Source organism: Sorex fumeus, unplaced genomic scaffold (assembly GCF_029834395.1).
Source record: "Sorex fumeus unplaced genomic scaffold, SorFum_2.1 ptg000018l, whole genome shotgun sequence".
Classification (NCBI taxonomy): domain Eukaryota; kingdom Metazoa; phylum Chordata; class Mammalia; order Eulipotyphla; family Soricidae; genus Sorex; species Sorex fumeus.
Window position 1 is genome coordinate 7,041,904 of NW_026606075.1, and position 14,637 is coordinate 7,056,540.

General features: G+C 39.2%; 1 protein-coding gene across 8 annotated transcripts in view; it reads left to right on the forward strand.

Moving 5' to 3' along the window:
* MCTP1 (multiple C2 and transmembrane domain containing 1) overlaps window positions 1–14,637 on the forward strand; it is a 653,067-nt gene that overhangs the window by 371,969 nt on the left and 266,461 nt on the right. For all 8 annotated transcript variants that reach the window (XM_056112545.1, XM_056112552.1, XM_056112546.1 and 5 more), the window contains exons 4-5: window positions 8,887–8,966; window positions 13,140–13,251. In XM_056112545.1, coding sequence (XP_055968520.1) covers window positions 8,887–8,966; window positions 13,140–13,251 — 192 coding nt within the window. The remainder of the gene's footprint in view (window positions 1–8,886; window positions 8,967–13,139; window positions 13,252–14,637) is intronic.

Here is a 14,637-nt window from a genome sequence, read left to right on the forward strand (position 1 = left end):
TCAAAAAGAATATCTCAGTGGCTAGAGAGATAGTACAGATTTAAGATATTTGCAGTGCTTTCGGCCAACCCCAGTTCAATCCTCAGCACCATATCTCATCCCTCAGTAAGTGATCCCTGAGCACAGAACCAAGAGAAGCCCTGAGCACAGCTGAATATGGCAACCGCAAAACAAAACAATATATTTTCTAGATGATTAGGATTCTCACAGCTATTAATCTTATTGAGGCAAATACTTCTTTAGCTCTGAAGGCTTCACAGTATGGGCAAGCGAAAAAAAGAATACAGGTTTGGTTTGGAAAATATTTATAATAAGATAGCAGTAGGAGCTGAGAGTGAAAATGTAATACTTCTAATTGAGACAAGAGTCACTGCAGTCTAGCCGGTCTCCATAGCAATGTTCTGACATAAGCCTTAAATAATAGAATAAGGTCAGCACTCATTTCAATTAAGTTGAATATCAATTCCCCCTTGTCATTTATCTCACACTGTTGTTCAGGAAACATAGCCAACACCCAGAATTATAGAGGAAGAGATAGAAGTAACATAAAAAGGAGGAAGTATTTCTGTAAATTATTGCTTGATTGGCCTCTTAATGAGTTAGAAATCTAGGTACTAAATTGAAGTTCTTGTCTAAATAACAGAAAGATTCGGGCAAGGAAGAAATAGAAAGAAAGAAATAATAGAAAACCCATCTGGGCCCATATTACTGCTTCTAAAATTATCTTTTAAACAAAAATGGACACTTTCTTAAGTAACTCATATCTGTCCAGGCTTCATGTTTAATATTAAAAATGTCCTTTTAACCCAGTTTAATTTAAGGCCTCTGTTGCTGTCTGTTTCAAATTATTTCTCAGTGATTTTAAGGTCCCTAAAATAATGGCATACTCCAGTTATCCTTACCCCCAGCTATAAACCAGAATTATCCCCTAAGTTTTAGAAAATCTTGTTGCCAAGGCTCTCAAAGGTAGAGTCCAAGTATCCAGATTTTTCAAACTCAATAACAATTGTGGTGCATTTAGAGAGCCAGTTTTCCAGACATTAAAATGGAAGTAGCTGAATATTTGGAATAGGAGTATGTTTGCAGTCTTAAACCACATAGCACGCAAAGAAAATTGTTCCAATGTTACAGGGTATTTGTATTAAACATTTTGTCTTCCAAGCTTTCCCTTTGGGTTCTGAGGGTAGCAGAGGCCAAACACACGGTTCCTAAAACTGCAAATGTATGAATCAAAATACTCCTTACAACCTTTCCAAATTGTAATAAAATTACTTAAAATTAAATAATTATATATATATGTATACGTATATATGGGTTTTTGAGCCTGTACTGGTAATGCTCAGGGCTTACTCCTGGCTCTACACTTAGTGATTATTTCCAGCAGATGGGATGCTGAGATTGAAATCCAGGTCAGTCACATGCAAGACAAGTGTCCTAACCCTGTACGTTCTTCAGCACCCCAAATAATCATACTGTATTGCATTTTCAACAATAAAATAACATTAAGGGGGGGGCAGGGGATCTCAACCATTTGAAACACACACAAAAATCAGTAGCAAAATAAAACACAGTAAAGCATGATGTATGGTTGCTTGCTTTTGGTTTATGGGTGAAGAATATGTGAAGTGATTGAGTGTTGAGCAGATGACTCTGCATTCGCACCTTCATCATTGTAATAGCTGACATTTGTTGAGCACAATGCTAAGTACCCACTTTGTCTCATGTAATCCTTACAACCCAATGAGTAATTGTTCACAACTCCATTTTATAAGAGAATGAGACTCAGCGATTAAGGGTTTCTTTATGTCCATGCAGCAATTAGATAACATATGTCCACCCAACAATTAGGTAACATAGCTTCTATTTTCCACTAAAGATGACTAATTACTCTCTTCCTAGTGAGATTTCGTCTTGTTTAATTTGTAGTTTCCAGTGTCAGTTTTGACTTAGACTAGAATTTAATTATTCTTTTATAGTGAAAATGGTTTTTTGAAGCTCCAGGGGAATGAAAATAAGTCATGGAAGTATTTACTGAGAAGAATTGTATTTTCTGGGTCATATTATATGATCTGGGAAATTTTCCTATTTCTATTCCCATCTTACCTATTCATGCCATTTAGATATCCCTTCTCTCATTGTTCTTTAATTCATCTGTTATATAAATAGCAAATTCTATCACTCCATCCCCTGTGATGTTTTTCTCATGTACTTATCACCACCTAGCGTGTGTTTGTTTCTGTCTGTATCTCCTCCGTATTTAAATCCCTCACAATCAATGCCAGGGAGTTGGGGGGGGGGGGGGAGGTGATTAGGTCAACTTGGCTGTTCTCAGGGCTTGCTTCTGGCTCTGTGCTCAGAGATCATTCCTGAAAGTGCTTGGGGGATCATATGGGGTGCTGGGGATGAAACGTGGGTCAGCTGCATGCAAGGAAAGCACCCTACTCACTGCACTATCTCTCTGGCCCCACAAAGTCTTTTTTTTTTAAACTACTATAGTTCCAGCACCTTGAACAGTATTTGACACATAGTTTGCTATTCACTAAGTATTTTTCAAATAAGTGCCTGGAAGCATATATTATATGAATATCAAATCAAATCTCTCCTGAAGCCATAACTGCCCATGGACATTTCAATCACTTGAGTTAACAGATCGCCCTTGATGTTGAAGCCCATATAGTTGAGTTTTCTATATTTAATCTTTTTTTGTATGTAGGAGTATTGCTATTTATTCAGCCACTGATTAGCTGATTGATTTGGGCATGGACTTCACCTTACTTTTTTTTTTCCATAGTTTTATTTATTTATTTATTTATTTTTCTTCTTATATTTATTTATTAAATCACTGTGGGGAAAGTTACTAAGCTTTCAGGTTTAAGTCTCAGTCATACAATGATCAAACACCTCTCCCTTCACCAGTACTCATTTTTCACCACCAAGAACCCCGCTATATCCCCCTCCCACCCCTCCCAATGCCTGTGAGGCAGATGATTTCCACTTAATTTTTCTCTACATTGATTACATTCATTATTTCAACAAAAGATGCACCATTACTGTTTAGAATTTTCCCCCCAACAATCAGAATTGCTGAAAAGGCATTGTGAAATACTTTGCTTTCTATAGCTGGTTATGAGAATCATATAATGATTTTGGATTTCTGCAAAGAGCCAGATAATTACGAGATTGGTTTCTGTATGTCTAGTGTTATGGCTGTACCAGAGAGCCATTTGTGGGGGCAACTCATGACCTCGGTAGGGTGTGAAGGACAAGCTGGTACCGCCCCCTTTCCCATGAGGCTGCAGTTGCCCCGTAACTGCCGGCTCATACCTGGCTTTCCAATAAGCTCTGAGGCGGTGGCCACCTTGTATGTGGTCCAGATGCATTTCTGCCAAAAGCCGCTGGGTTTCGAGATTTGTTTCTGAGTCTCTGGGATCATGGCCATTAAGCAGATTGATCAGAAGCCAGAGAGGCCGTTTGTAGGCGGCAACTCGGGGTCTCGCTGGGATGGGGAGGAAAGGGCCGGTTCCACCCCCATCTGGTGAGGCCCCATGTGTCTCGTCACTGCAGGCCCAAACCTGACTGTCCAGTGGCCTCTGGAGGATGGAGGTCACCGGGCTGCCAAGGGGAACAGGCCAAGGCACGAAACCTATTCCCACCTGGAGTGACCCAGTGCCAGTAACCTACTGCAGAACAGGACGCATTTCTGCCAAAAGCCTTTGGGTTCTGAGATTCCTTTCTGGGTCTCTTAATGGCCATTAAGCAGTTCCATCAGGAACCAGAGAGGCCATGCCTCTAATTTTATAGCTGAGCTGGAGGTGGTTTGTGGGTGTGTTTCCCACATACCTAAATTTTGGCCATTTACTTTCTTGGTAAACTTTGCCCCAAGTTTTTGGGGTCTGGCCAAAGGCACAGCAGTAATTTTGGGGTATCTGAAAGTCTGACGGTGCCATCCGGCTGCTGATGCACTTGCCTTACAGGTACAGATTGACTTGCTGGTGGCACCATACTCCCATTCTATACTTAATATTGAAAGCATTTTAACTGATGCACTCCCAAGTGCAAATGTTCATAGTAATCAATGGACCAATGATGCTAAATTAATTTGTTGATTGGAATAAAACACTAGTTGTTTTAAGTCCATAAGATAATGAAGAGAGATGCTTCTGGTCCCCAAGCACCTTCTCTCTTACCTCGTGTTCATTATCTTGTAGAACAGAGGGGCCAGGAAAGCAATAAGCCTCTCTACATTGTTCACAGTTGAGTTTCAAGTCATTTATCCAGAATGGGTGTCCAAGATACATTTGCTGAATTTAGACACACTTTCTTTCTGAAATTCAACAAAATCTCTATCTAACTTCTTAGTCCTGGAACTGGGCTCAAGCTTGGATTCCTTATCTGAAAAAAGAAAATAATGACATCTTGTTCACTGTGTAAGACTTGAATTTTAAAATTTATATAATGTGTTTAGCCCAATGCCTAACATAAACATTAGACAAACATTATTCAGCATTAATTGTACATATTGCGGTGAAAGTACATTTTCCTCTTATTAAAATCTCCTTTCTATACATTGTATTGCTAAAACTCCTGGAGCAATGCTTCCTCTGACAGGTAATTTAATTTCTGAAGCTGAAATTAAGTAGCATAGCTAATAATGTCAATAATGAATGAATTCTGATGTTTCCATTCTCAGTCATGTTTGTGTCTTTGCTGATTAACAATAATTGAAGGCTGAACTTAGTATCTGGCATCAGAACAATAAAAAACACTCACTATGAGAGTAAAGAGTTTTAGAATGTTGATTTCCCTAACTACAGCAGTCATTTCACAGAAATCATAGCTCTGTACCCACATGTGTATGTGCTCCAGGCACTCTCATTGATTATCTGTCACTATATTGTTTGCCCAAGATTTTAAGCTATGGGGTTTATAATTAGACTATATTACATAAGAGAAATTCTGATTTTTGAAGTAAACTTTATAGTGCAAAATATACTATAGTGGTCACTTGTAAATTCTGAGGTATCAATTATGTAAGACATGCAGTAAATTTATGTGAAGTGCCACAGAGCAGCATATCATGTTAGTTATTCATCAATGGCAAATGAATAAAGCTCAGAAGTATAATTGATAAAGGAGAATATTTATTACAGGAGTGCTGTGCTTTCTACAACAAATGTACTCTTGAAAGGTTGTATGTAAATCAAGCGACAGTAAATTAAATAATTTAGAAGGCATTAGAGAAGCTTATTACTTAAATAAATCCCCCAATCCCCTGTGACTCTTCAAATTCAAGAATCCTTTTTTTGTTATGCAAAGTATTTATCTCTTGACTTAAGTATCATTCTTTTTTTTTAACATATCGAGTTTGCTTAAATTGAAGCGTACCTTACTACAGAGAAGAGCGGTAACTCATTAGGGCTGCTGTATATATTATTCCTGTTCTTTCCTTTCAGTTTCTGGCTAGTCTACCAGAAATTAGGCACAGGGGTGCTACGCTATTGATTCTCTCAGCCTAATGGATTCTCACCTCCTGGAAAAGTCTAATGAACTGCATATTCAATTCAAGAACCTAACCTACCTGTTGATGCTCATTAACCCCAATACACAATACAAAGTCTTTCTATTTGAAAAGGTCAAGATTCATAGCTCTAAATTTTATTAGAAGCATTTTTTTCTTTCCTCTTGAAAGCTTTCTTTGATCTTAACTTTCACTGTTTTATTTTCATACCCGCATCTTTACTCTTATCAAAATGTGTAATTACTTATCTCCTGTACATTTTCTTGTTTAATAGCTGTCTTCCTCACGGTGCTGTAAGCGTCAGAGATGTCAGTTTTGCTCACAACTGTTTCCTCAATCCCTGGCAGAGTTTAGCCTATGGCAAAGTGCTTAATATTTGTTGGAGAAAGGAATAATAAAGTTATAAAAAGATAGAATTTATTCAATTCCCATTGACTGAAGTTTGTTTGCTTGTTTTTTAGGTAGTGCTAATTGATGTTGCTTTAAGCTATCTCTCCAACCTCATTCCAAATCTCCATCTTTCTCAGCTGACCTCAAAGGAGCGGGCTTCTTGAGGACTCCTAAAAATGTGAATAGCCTGCTGCTGCCGCCTTGACCTGGAGGATTCTTTACTTTCTAGTATAGGTTAATCCTTCTTACCATTCGGATTTCTAAACAGGTGTATTTCCTCAGAAAGACCTTTCTAGACTCCCTAGAAAAACAGCAGCTCTCCAACCTCTTTAGATGTCAAGATATATAATGCTTATCATGAAACTATATTATGAACTATTTCACCTCCTAAATAACAAGTGCAAGAGTTTGGGGATCATTCTAATCTCATCCCTGGCAACTGTTCTTGCAGGTAGAGAGATGGGAAAGGAGGCTTGGGGGAAAAGAGCCTGTGAAACCTAAACCACTATCTCAGGAGCTCAGAAGCCCATTGACATGCAGAATTTCAGATCTCAACAGAGATGAATCCCTGAGAGGTCAGGAATGAAGGAACAAAGGCTGCAACAGGAACTCAAGAATGGCCCACCAGAACAGAAGTATAGTGCTTTTCTTCAGGAAAGGCCCCATTAACTCTTTTCTTCCTTTTTGGGTCACACCCAGCGTTGCACAGGGGTTGCTCCTGGCTCTGCACTCAGGAATTACTCCCGGCAGTGCTCAGGGGACCATACGGGATGCTGGGAATCAAACCTACCCACCTGTACTGTCGATCCAGCCCCGGCCCCATTAACTCTTAATTGTTTAAAGAATTTGGAACTAAGGTGGATATGGAAGATATCCCAAATTTAACCTTCCCCCAAATGCTACTTTGGACTCTTCCGAACATCTACTCCCTCTTTCCCTTCCATTATTTCCCTAAGCAACCTTTCTGGATTCACTACTTTTCTCCTCCTGAAACTCTTCTCTGTGAGGGAAAGGCAATGGATGCAAAAATGCCCGAGTAAGATTTATGATGACTTTCCTTTCCTGCAAAGAGCAGCTCCTTGTTCCAGCCTAAGTCCATGATTTCCCAAGAAATCAGGGGCACAATTATCTCCCACGCTATACAAAACTAGTAGGCAGCTGCCTCCTGGGGCTGGTGAAACATGAGGTCTGCTCTGTGTGTGCTGTGCTGTGCTGTGCTGTGCTGTGCAAGGGTTCAATTGCAGATTCTCATTAGCCCTAGATTTCCCAGGAACTTACCTGGGTAACTGAGGTGGGTAAAGCGAAAAGCAGTTGATTTCTTTGTGTCTCCTCACTTTACATAAGGGACCCAAAAAACCCTACTCCTCCAGTGGGAGAGGGAGACCTCATCCTTCTCTTTTTTTCCTCCATTCCCCTATCCCCACCTTTGTTGTTGTTGTTAGTTACATTTATATTATACTAGCCCGTAGTCATTGCTTTAGACAATGAAAAGTACTATAACTTTACAAATTGCTTTAGTAATATCTTAACATAGGGCCAGGCCGATGGTTGAGCAATAGCATGATTGCCTTGCATGTAAAAATCTGGGTTCAATCCCTAGCATCCGAGATGGTCTCCCACACCCCATCAGGAGTGATCCTGGAGCTCAAAGCCAGGAGTAATCCCTGAACACAGCTGGATGTGCCTCTTAAACCATAATAATAATAATGATAATATTTTGATGTTTCCTTATCTGTATGTTCCAAATAACATTGCCCTATAACATTAGAGAATGTATCTTCAATGACCTGAAAATCTGAAAAAAAAATCAGGATCATATTCTCATCACCCATAGCCTGGTGTGGAAGATGTATTTGTTGAATTTCATGCCAATTTATTTTTCCTCCAAATAATGCCAATATTTCTTCCTTAATATGGGAAAATATTCGAAGCCTGTGTTTCCCATATTTTTGTTCATTTGCTGTATTTTATTTAATTTTGTCATTTGCCTTCTTTAAAATCCTGTTTGCTCTGAGTGAAGTCAAAAGGAAAAGGATAGATGCAGAATTTTCTCTCTAATATGTGAGACTTAAAGATGGGCTGGAGCGATAGCACAGCGGGTAGGGCATTTGCCTTGCACGCAGCCAACATGGCCGACCCGAGTTCGATTCCTCTGCCCCTCTCGGAGAGCCTGACAAGCTGCCAAGAGTATCTCACCCACATGGCAAAGCCTGGCAAGCTACCCATGATGTATTCGGTATGCCAAACACAATAACAACAAAGTCTCACGATGGAGACGTTACTGGGCCCTCTTGAGCAAATCGATGAACAACGGGAGGACAGTGTTTGACAGTGGAGCAAGTAGCAATAAAGATCCAAAGAAAACAAAATGGGAGAATTCATCCACACAGTTGAATTGAAGGGGTGGAGGAGGAGAGAGAGGGGTGTTTGGGGCTTTTGGGAGAGGGATATTGGTAAACTGGTGATGGATGTGTATTGGAATAATGTTCATGAGAAACCACTATTAATGGTATTGTGAACCATAGGATCTCAACACTAAAAAAGAATTTAAGAAATTATATTTGCCTCAAATCAAGGTAAAGGTAAGGTAAAGGCCCTCCCGTTGATCGTCGATTTGCTCGAGCGGGCCCAGTAACGTCTCCATTGGAGACATTGTTGTTACTGTGTCTGGCATATCGGCCATACCACCCTGAATGCGCCCAATCTCGTCTGATCTCGGAAAATAAGCAGGGTCGGACCTGGTTAGTACTTGGATGGGAGACCGCCTCAAATCAATAATGTTTTAAAAAATTAAAAATTCCTTTGAATATTTTGTGAGAACCAAGTATTTCAAAGAACCAAACCAAATATAATTTTTAATTCCTAAGAAGTTTTATTGTTTTGGTAACATAGCTAATTACCAGTTTATAATAAAGACATTTTCGGTTATGTTGATATTAGAATTATTTATAATAATGACTATCTCTCTGACTTCTTAGGTATTTGATTATGATTTTGGACTACAGGATGACTTTATGGGTTCAGCCTTTCTGGATCTCACACAACTGGAGTTAAACAGGTAACTTTGGAACTGTTCTCATGTCACTGTGGCCTGCTATGAAGCAGGCCTCACACAATCACAAATCACAAATCATCCTGTTAATCATCGATTGCCTCGAGCAGGCCCCAGTAACGTCTCCTTCATCCTAGCCCTGAGATTATATTCAAGGCTCTTTAGGAGAAAAGCAGGCCTATGGCAGGAAATTATGGCAGACCTGCTTCGAGTTACTACACTGTCTTTTATAGTTGTGGTAAGCAGCCTTTCTCAAGGACATCGTTCTCATCTTCCCAGGAGAACTAATAGTATCTTCCCTAACAAACACTTTTCACTAGAAAAATTCTTAGATACCTGCTTTGTCTCCCAATACTGTACGAACCACCAGGAATAGAGAGATGAAAAGACTTATTCCGGGGCTGGAGCAATAGCACAGTGGGTAGGGTGTTTGCTTTGCATGTTGGGTTCACAGCATCCCATATGGTCCCCCAAGCACCGTCAGGAGTAATTCCTGAGTGCATGAGCCAGGAGTAACCCCTGAGCATCGTTGGGTATGACCCAAAAAGCAGGGGGGAAAAAGACGTATTTCTTGTTCTCAGGTCACTTACTTGGGTTTAGTGAGGTATAAAGAATACTCATGTCAGTCATAAATGTTAAAGAATCAGGCCATGATATAGGAAGCAAAATAGATACACTCTTGTGTGTGTTGTTTCACAGATGCATCTGGCAGTGCTCAGAGCTACTGAAAGCTCTGTGTTCAAGGAGATCATTTCTGGCAGTGCTCAGGACCACACAGTGCCAGGAATCACATTCAGGCCTCCTTGCTCTAGGGGTAGACTTGAAGAGTAGTTGGGAAAATTGGAAATAATGATGGTGGGAAGGTGCAATGGTGGTGGGATTGGTGTTGGAATATTGAATGTATTAAATCAGGAATGACTTTATAAAAATAATTTTTAAATAATTAAAAAGAAGAGAAACAAATTTATCCCTTCTATATCAACATATGCTGAGTTATCTCTCTGGTCCCTACACTTTTCTTTTTTGTTGGGGTGGGGGTAGGGATCACACCTGGCGATTCTCAGGAATTACTGTTGGCTCTGCACTCAGGAATCAGTCCTGCAGTGCACAGGAGACCATATGGGATACTGGGGAACAAACCAAGGATGGACACATGCAAGACAAGAGCACTACCTGCTGCGCTGTCTCTCCTGCCTCTACATTCTTTTTTTAAAGCAAAAACTTTATTATCACTTACACTAATCTATCACCATAATCCTTGGTTATCATGGAATGTCTCTACAGTAAAAGTCGATTGATTGTTTTTGTCTTATTACATTAATCTATAATTACTCAACCATTTTAATGTTACATAAAAGTTATTAATTTCAATTATTTCTAGCTATTAATTGTAAAATTATAGTGCATCTTAATGTAAGATTTATGAATTAATGCTACACAAGAAAAAATGGTTTTCAAAAAAATCAAGCAGTGTTGAGATGGGCTAGAAAGGAAACAATAAAATATTCATTGATGATTTTTAGGAAAAAGATTTTCTTATATTTTAGGATAGCACAGTGATAAGGTGTTTGCCTCGCATGCGGTCAGCCCAGGTTTAATTCCCAGCAACCCATATGGTCCCCCGAACACCTCCTGAAGTAATTTTTGAGTGCATGAGCCAAGAATAACCCCTGTGCATTACCAGGATTATGAAAAAAAGTAAGAAAGGAAAAATAAATAAATAAATAAATAAATAAAGATTTTCTTAGATTTTAGACTATCATGGTTCACCATGCAATAGTAGTAGAATAAACAGGAAAGCAAAATAATGGCTTAGATGGCTACTTTTTATTTCTATAAATGTAGTTGAGTAGAGAAAAGTAATAGAACCCCTGTTTTGTGAGGGTTCACTATTTTTGAGCACAGTGGCAACTTTTTGGTCTTTCGATGGCCAGTTTTGTCACAGACAAAAAAGTCATTATATTTGTCTCTCTCTCTCTCTGTATCTCTCTCTATATATATCAGCATCTACATCTATATATACACGCACACATATACACACACACATATATACATATATATATATATTTTTTGGTTTTATGGTCACACCTGGCAGTGATCACAGATCATTCCTGTGCCTGGGACCATATGTGGTGCCAGGGATTGAACCAAGATCAGCCCCATGCAAGGCAAACTCCCTCCCTACTGTCCTCCAGCCCCTCCACATTTTTCATTCCAATCAAGAGCTCAGTATAGGCTTGACCTAACAATAGAAGGCATATGGTTTCCTCTTCCCTTCCCATGACAGTGACAGAAGTTTCTAGGCAGTGTTGTGGGTAACATAGCTTGCTATCATGAAAACTGCACTCTCATTGAGATAGACTGCTAGTCTACAGTAATAGATCACAATTCATTTATTTCTGTGGACTTCTACAGAAATATATGAAAGTTATTATACATAATCATAGAACATACATTTCTTTACAAGATTATTGTAATCTAAGTGGAAAAGTAGATAATTATAAGAAAATAAAAAGAGTACGCAAGCATAATGTTACCACTTTACATTATACATATTCTGAACCATCACTGTATCACTGTCATCCCGTTGTTCATTGCTTTACTCCAGCAGGTGCCAGTAATATCTCCATCCATCCCAGCCCTGAGATTTTAGCAGCCTCTCCTTACTTGTCTTTCCCAATGCTGCCATATTGAAGCCTCTTTCAGGGTCAGGGGAATGAGACCCGTTATTGTTACTATATTAGGCATATCAAATACTCCACGGGTAGCTTGCCAGGCTCTGCCGTGTGGGCCGGATACTTTCAGTAGCTTGCCTGGCTCTCCGAGAGGCATATATGTGTGTGTGTGTGTGTGTGTATATATATATATATACATATATATATATATTTCCCTCTATGATTTGTTACCTACTGTCTGAACCCCATCAAATATGGTGTGGTAATTAGGGAAAATGGGCAGGGAGTGTCTTATGATGTGTCCAGGAATATGTTCACTTATATGTGAAGCTTCACCCAAGAGTTTGGAAAGTGGCCTGGAGCATGGTGGCGGTTGGGTAGTGGAGGTCGGCTGCGGGTCTGGGTACCTTGTGGCAGGGAGGGCTCTCACCCAACCCCCTTGGGGTCACCCTGAGTGAAAATAGCCTGGTTTGGAGTCCCATTCTGAACCATATACACACTAAATTGCTACTTTTAAAAACACATATTTGTGTATATCTTTGTTTTTTAAATTAAATTGCCATGAGATACACAGTTTCAAAGTTGTTCATGTTTGAGTTTTCGGTCATACAACCAATACCCATCCCTTCTCAATGTACATTTACTGCCACCAATGGCCCCAGTCACCACCCCCCACCATTCTCTGTCTCTGTCTCTGTTTCTGTCTCTGTCGTGTGTGTGTGTGTGTGTGTATGTGTGTCTCCCCCCACCATTGGCACTGTGATTTGCAATACTGTTACTGAAAGGGTATAATACATATCTTTCTACCTCCTTTCAGCACTCAGTTCTTGTCCATTGTCCATTTCCAACTATCATTGTCATAGTGGTCCCTTCTGTCCTAACTGCACTTTCCCCAACCTCCCTGCCCTTGTGTCAAGCTTCCTACCATCAACCAGTCATCCTAGCCTTTGTTTCTATTGTCTTTGGGTATTATTCTCATACTATGTTTTTCATACCCTGCAAATGAGTATGATCATTCTGTGTCTGTCCGTCTCCCTCTGATTCATTTCACTCAGCATGATCTCTCCACGTCCATCCACGTAGAAGCAAATTATATGATTTCATTTTTCCAAACAGCTGCATAGTATTCCAAATTCCATGTGTATATTCCACATGTAAGTCAGTAGTATTTGTGTACAGAATCTGAATAATAACAATGATCATATTATTCTAATGCTCCTCCATATAATGCAAAAGTACCACTTTGAAATAGATAAGCATCATAAAGTAATCACAGATATTCTTGAATATCTATCAACTAATTATTATCAGAGATGTTTAACCTGTTATTCTTTTGTACATCATCATTATAGAAAATGTAACCAAATCTAACACACACATTTATTTAGTCTGGGGCTTTGGCAACTAGGGATTCAAAACATTGCAAAAAAATTGCTGATATAAGATTTAATTTTGGTTTTATTCACTAAATGAATATTCACGGATTTAATATTTTATGTCACAGGCCCACAGATGTGACTTTAACACTGAAAGATCCTCATTATCCTGACCATGATCTTGGAACCATTTTACTCTCGGTTGTTCTTACCCCCAAAGAAGGAGAACACAGGGATGTGGTAAGTCTCCCTGTGCCCCAGGAGTGCTTTCTTGCTCTCATTTGTTTAAATTTGATAAGTCTTCTTTGAAACCAGAAGTCAAAACAAAGAGCGGTAGATATGAACACCTGCACTGTTCTTTGCTACTGTAAGTATCCTAGTGTCACTGGACCCTGCATTTTATATCTTTCAACTCCCAGTTTCCTATTCTCTCTCCATATCAGATCCTCTTGTTATAAATAAGGGACACATTTGCATCTTTTATTATCAGTTTATTTGCTAATTTCAGGTGCTGTACTGTGACTGAATGTTGATATTAATTCAGGGCATATATTTAAGTAGTGAATTGACTATTTGGAATTATACACTGATCTACCTAGATCAAAGTAGTAGTAGTTTCATAGTATCATTGTCTGGTTTACCATCACAAAGAAATTTAGGTACCATTCTAAGAGTTTCTGCTTTCTGGTACTTGCTAAGTGAGCATTTTCGATTGACGGATTTCCATATCAGCATTACTCAACATTGACTCTTTGTACTTCCTTGCATCACACGCTGCTTTGAGAAACTGACAGAGGCTACAGAGAAGCTAATTACTCCAGGACTGCTGAAATGGCATTTAAAGTCACCAGGTTCTACCTGCATCTGTTTTCTTCCCAGTGCACATTCTGTTGCAGTGTCTCAGAGATTATTTATTGGACTTCATGTGTGTGTGAGCAACAGAAGTTACTCTCACTCATTCTGATTGTAACACATTTTAGGAGTGGATATGATTTTTTAGGGCAGGTTCAAATACTAAATTTCAGCAACATGGTTTTGTTGTCATAAATAATGCAAGAATAGAATTGGTTATGCTATCTGTTGGAAAAATATATATTGGGCTGGAGCGATAGCACAGCGGGTAGGGCGTTTGCCTTACAAGCAGCCAACATGGCCGACCCGAGTTCGATTCCTCCGCCCTTCTCGGAGAGCCCGGCAAGCTACCGAGAGTATTCGATATGCCAAACACAGTAACAACAAAGTCTCCAATGGAGACGTTACTGGGCCCGCTCAAGCAAATCGATGATCAACGGGAGGGCCTTTACTTTACTTTACTTTACTTTACTTTACTGGAAATATGTTACTGTCATTTCCCCCTAGAATATAAGTAGAAACAGTGAAATCCAACTCCAAACTTGGAAGTTTCAAACTCACTCAAGTTTTGGTTTTTTCAACTAGTATTTTTCTCCATTTTTAAAAATTTGAATAGCTTTTTCCACTCAGAAGTAGCCCATGTTTTCTCTTGAATAAAAGTATTCCTCCCTTTCTCTCCTCTCACACTGCTCTCTCTAAATTTCTTTCAATAAAACCTGTTTTGCTTCACAAAAAAATGAACTATATATACATATACATATACATATATAAAAT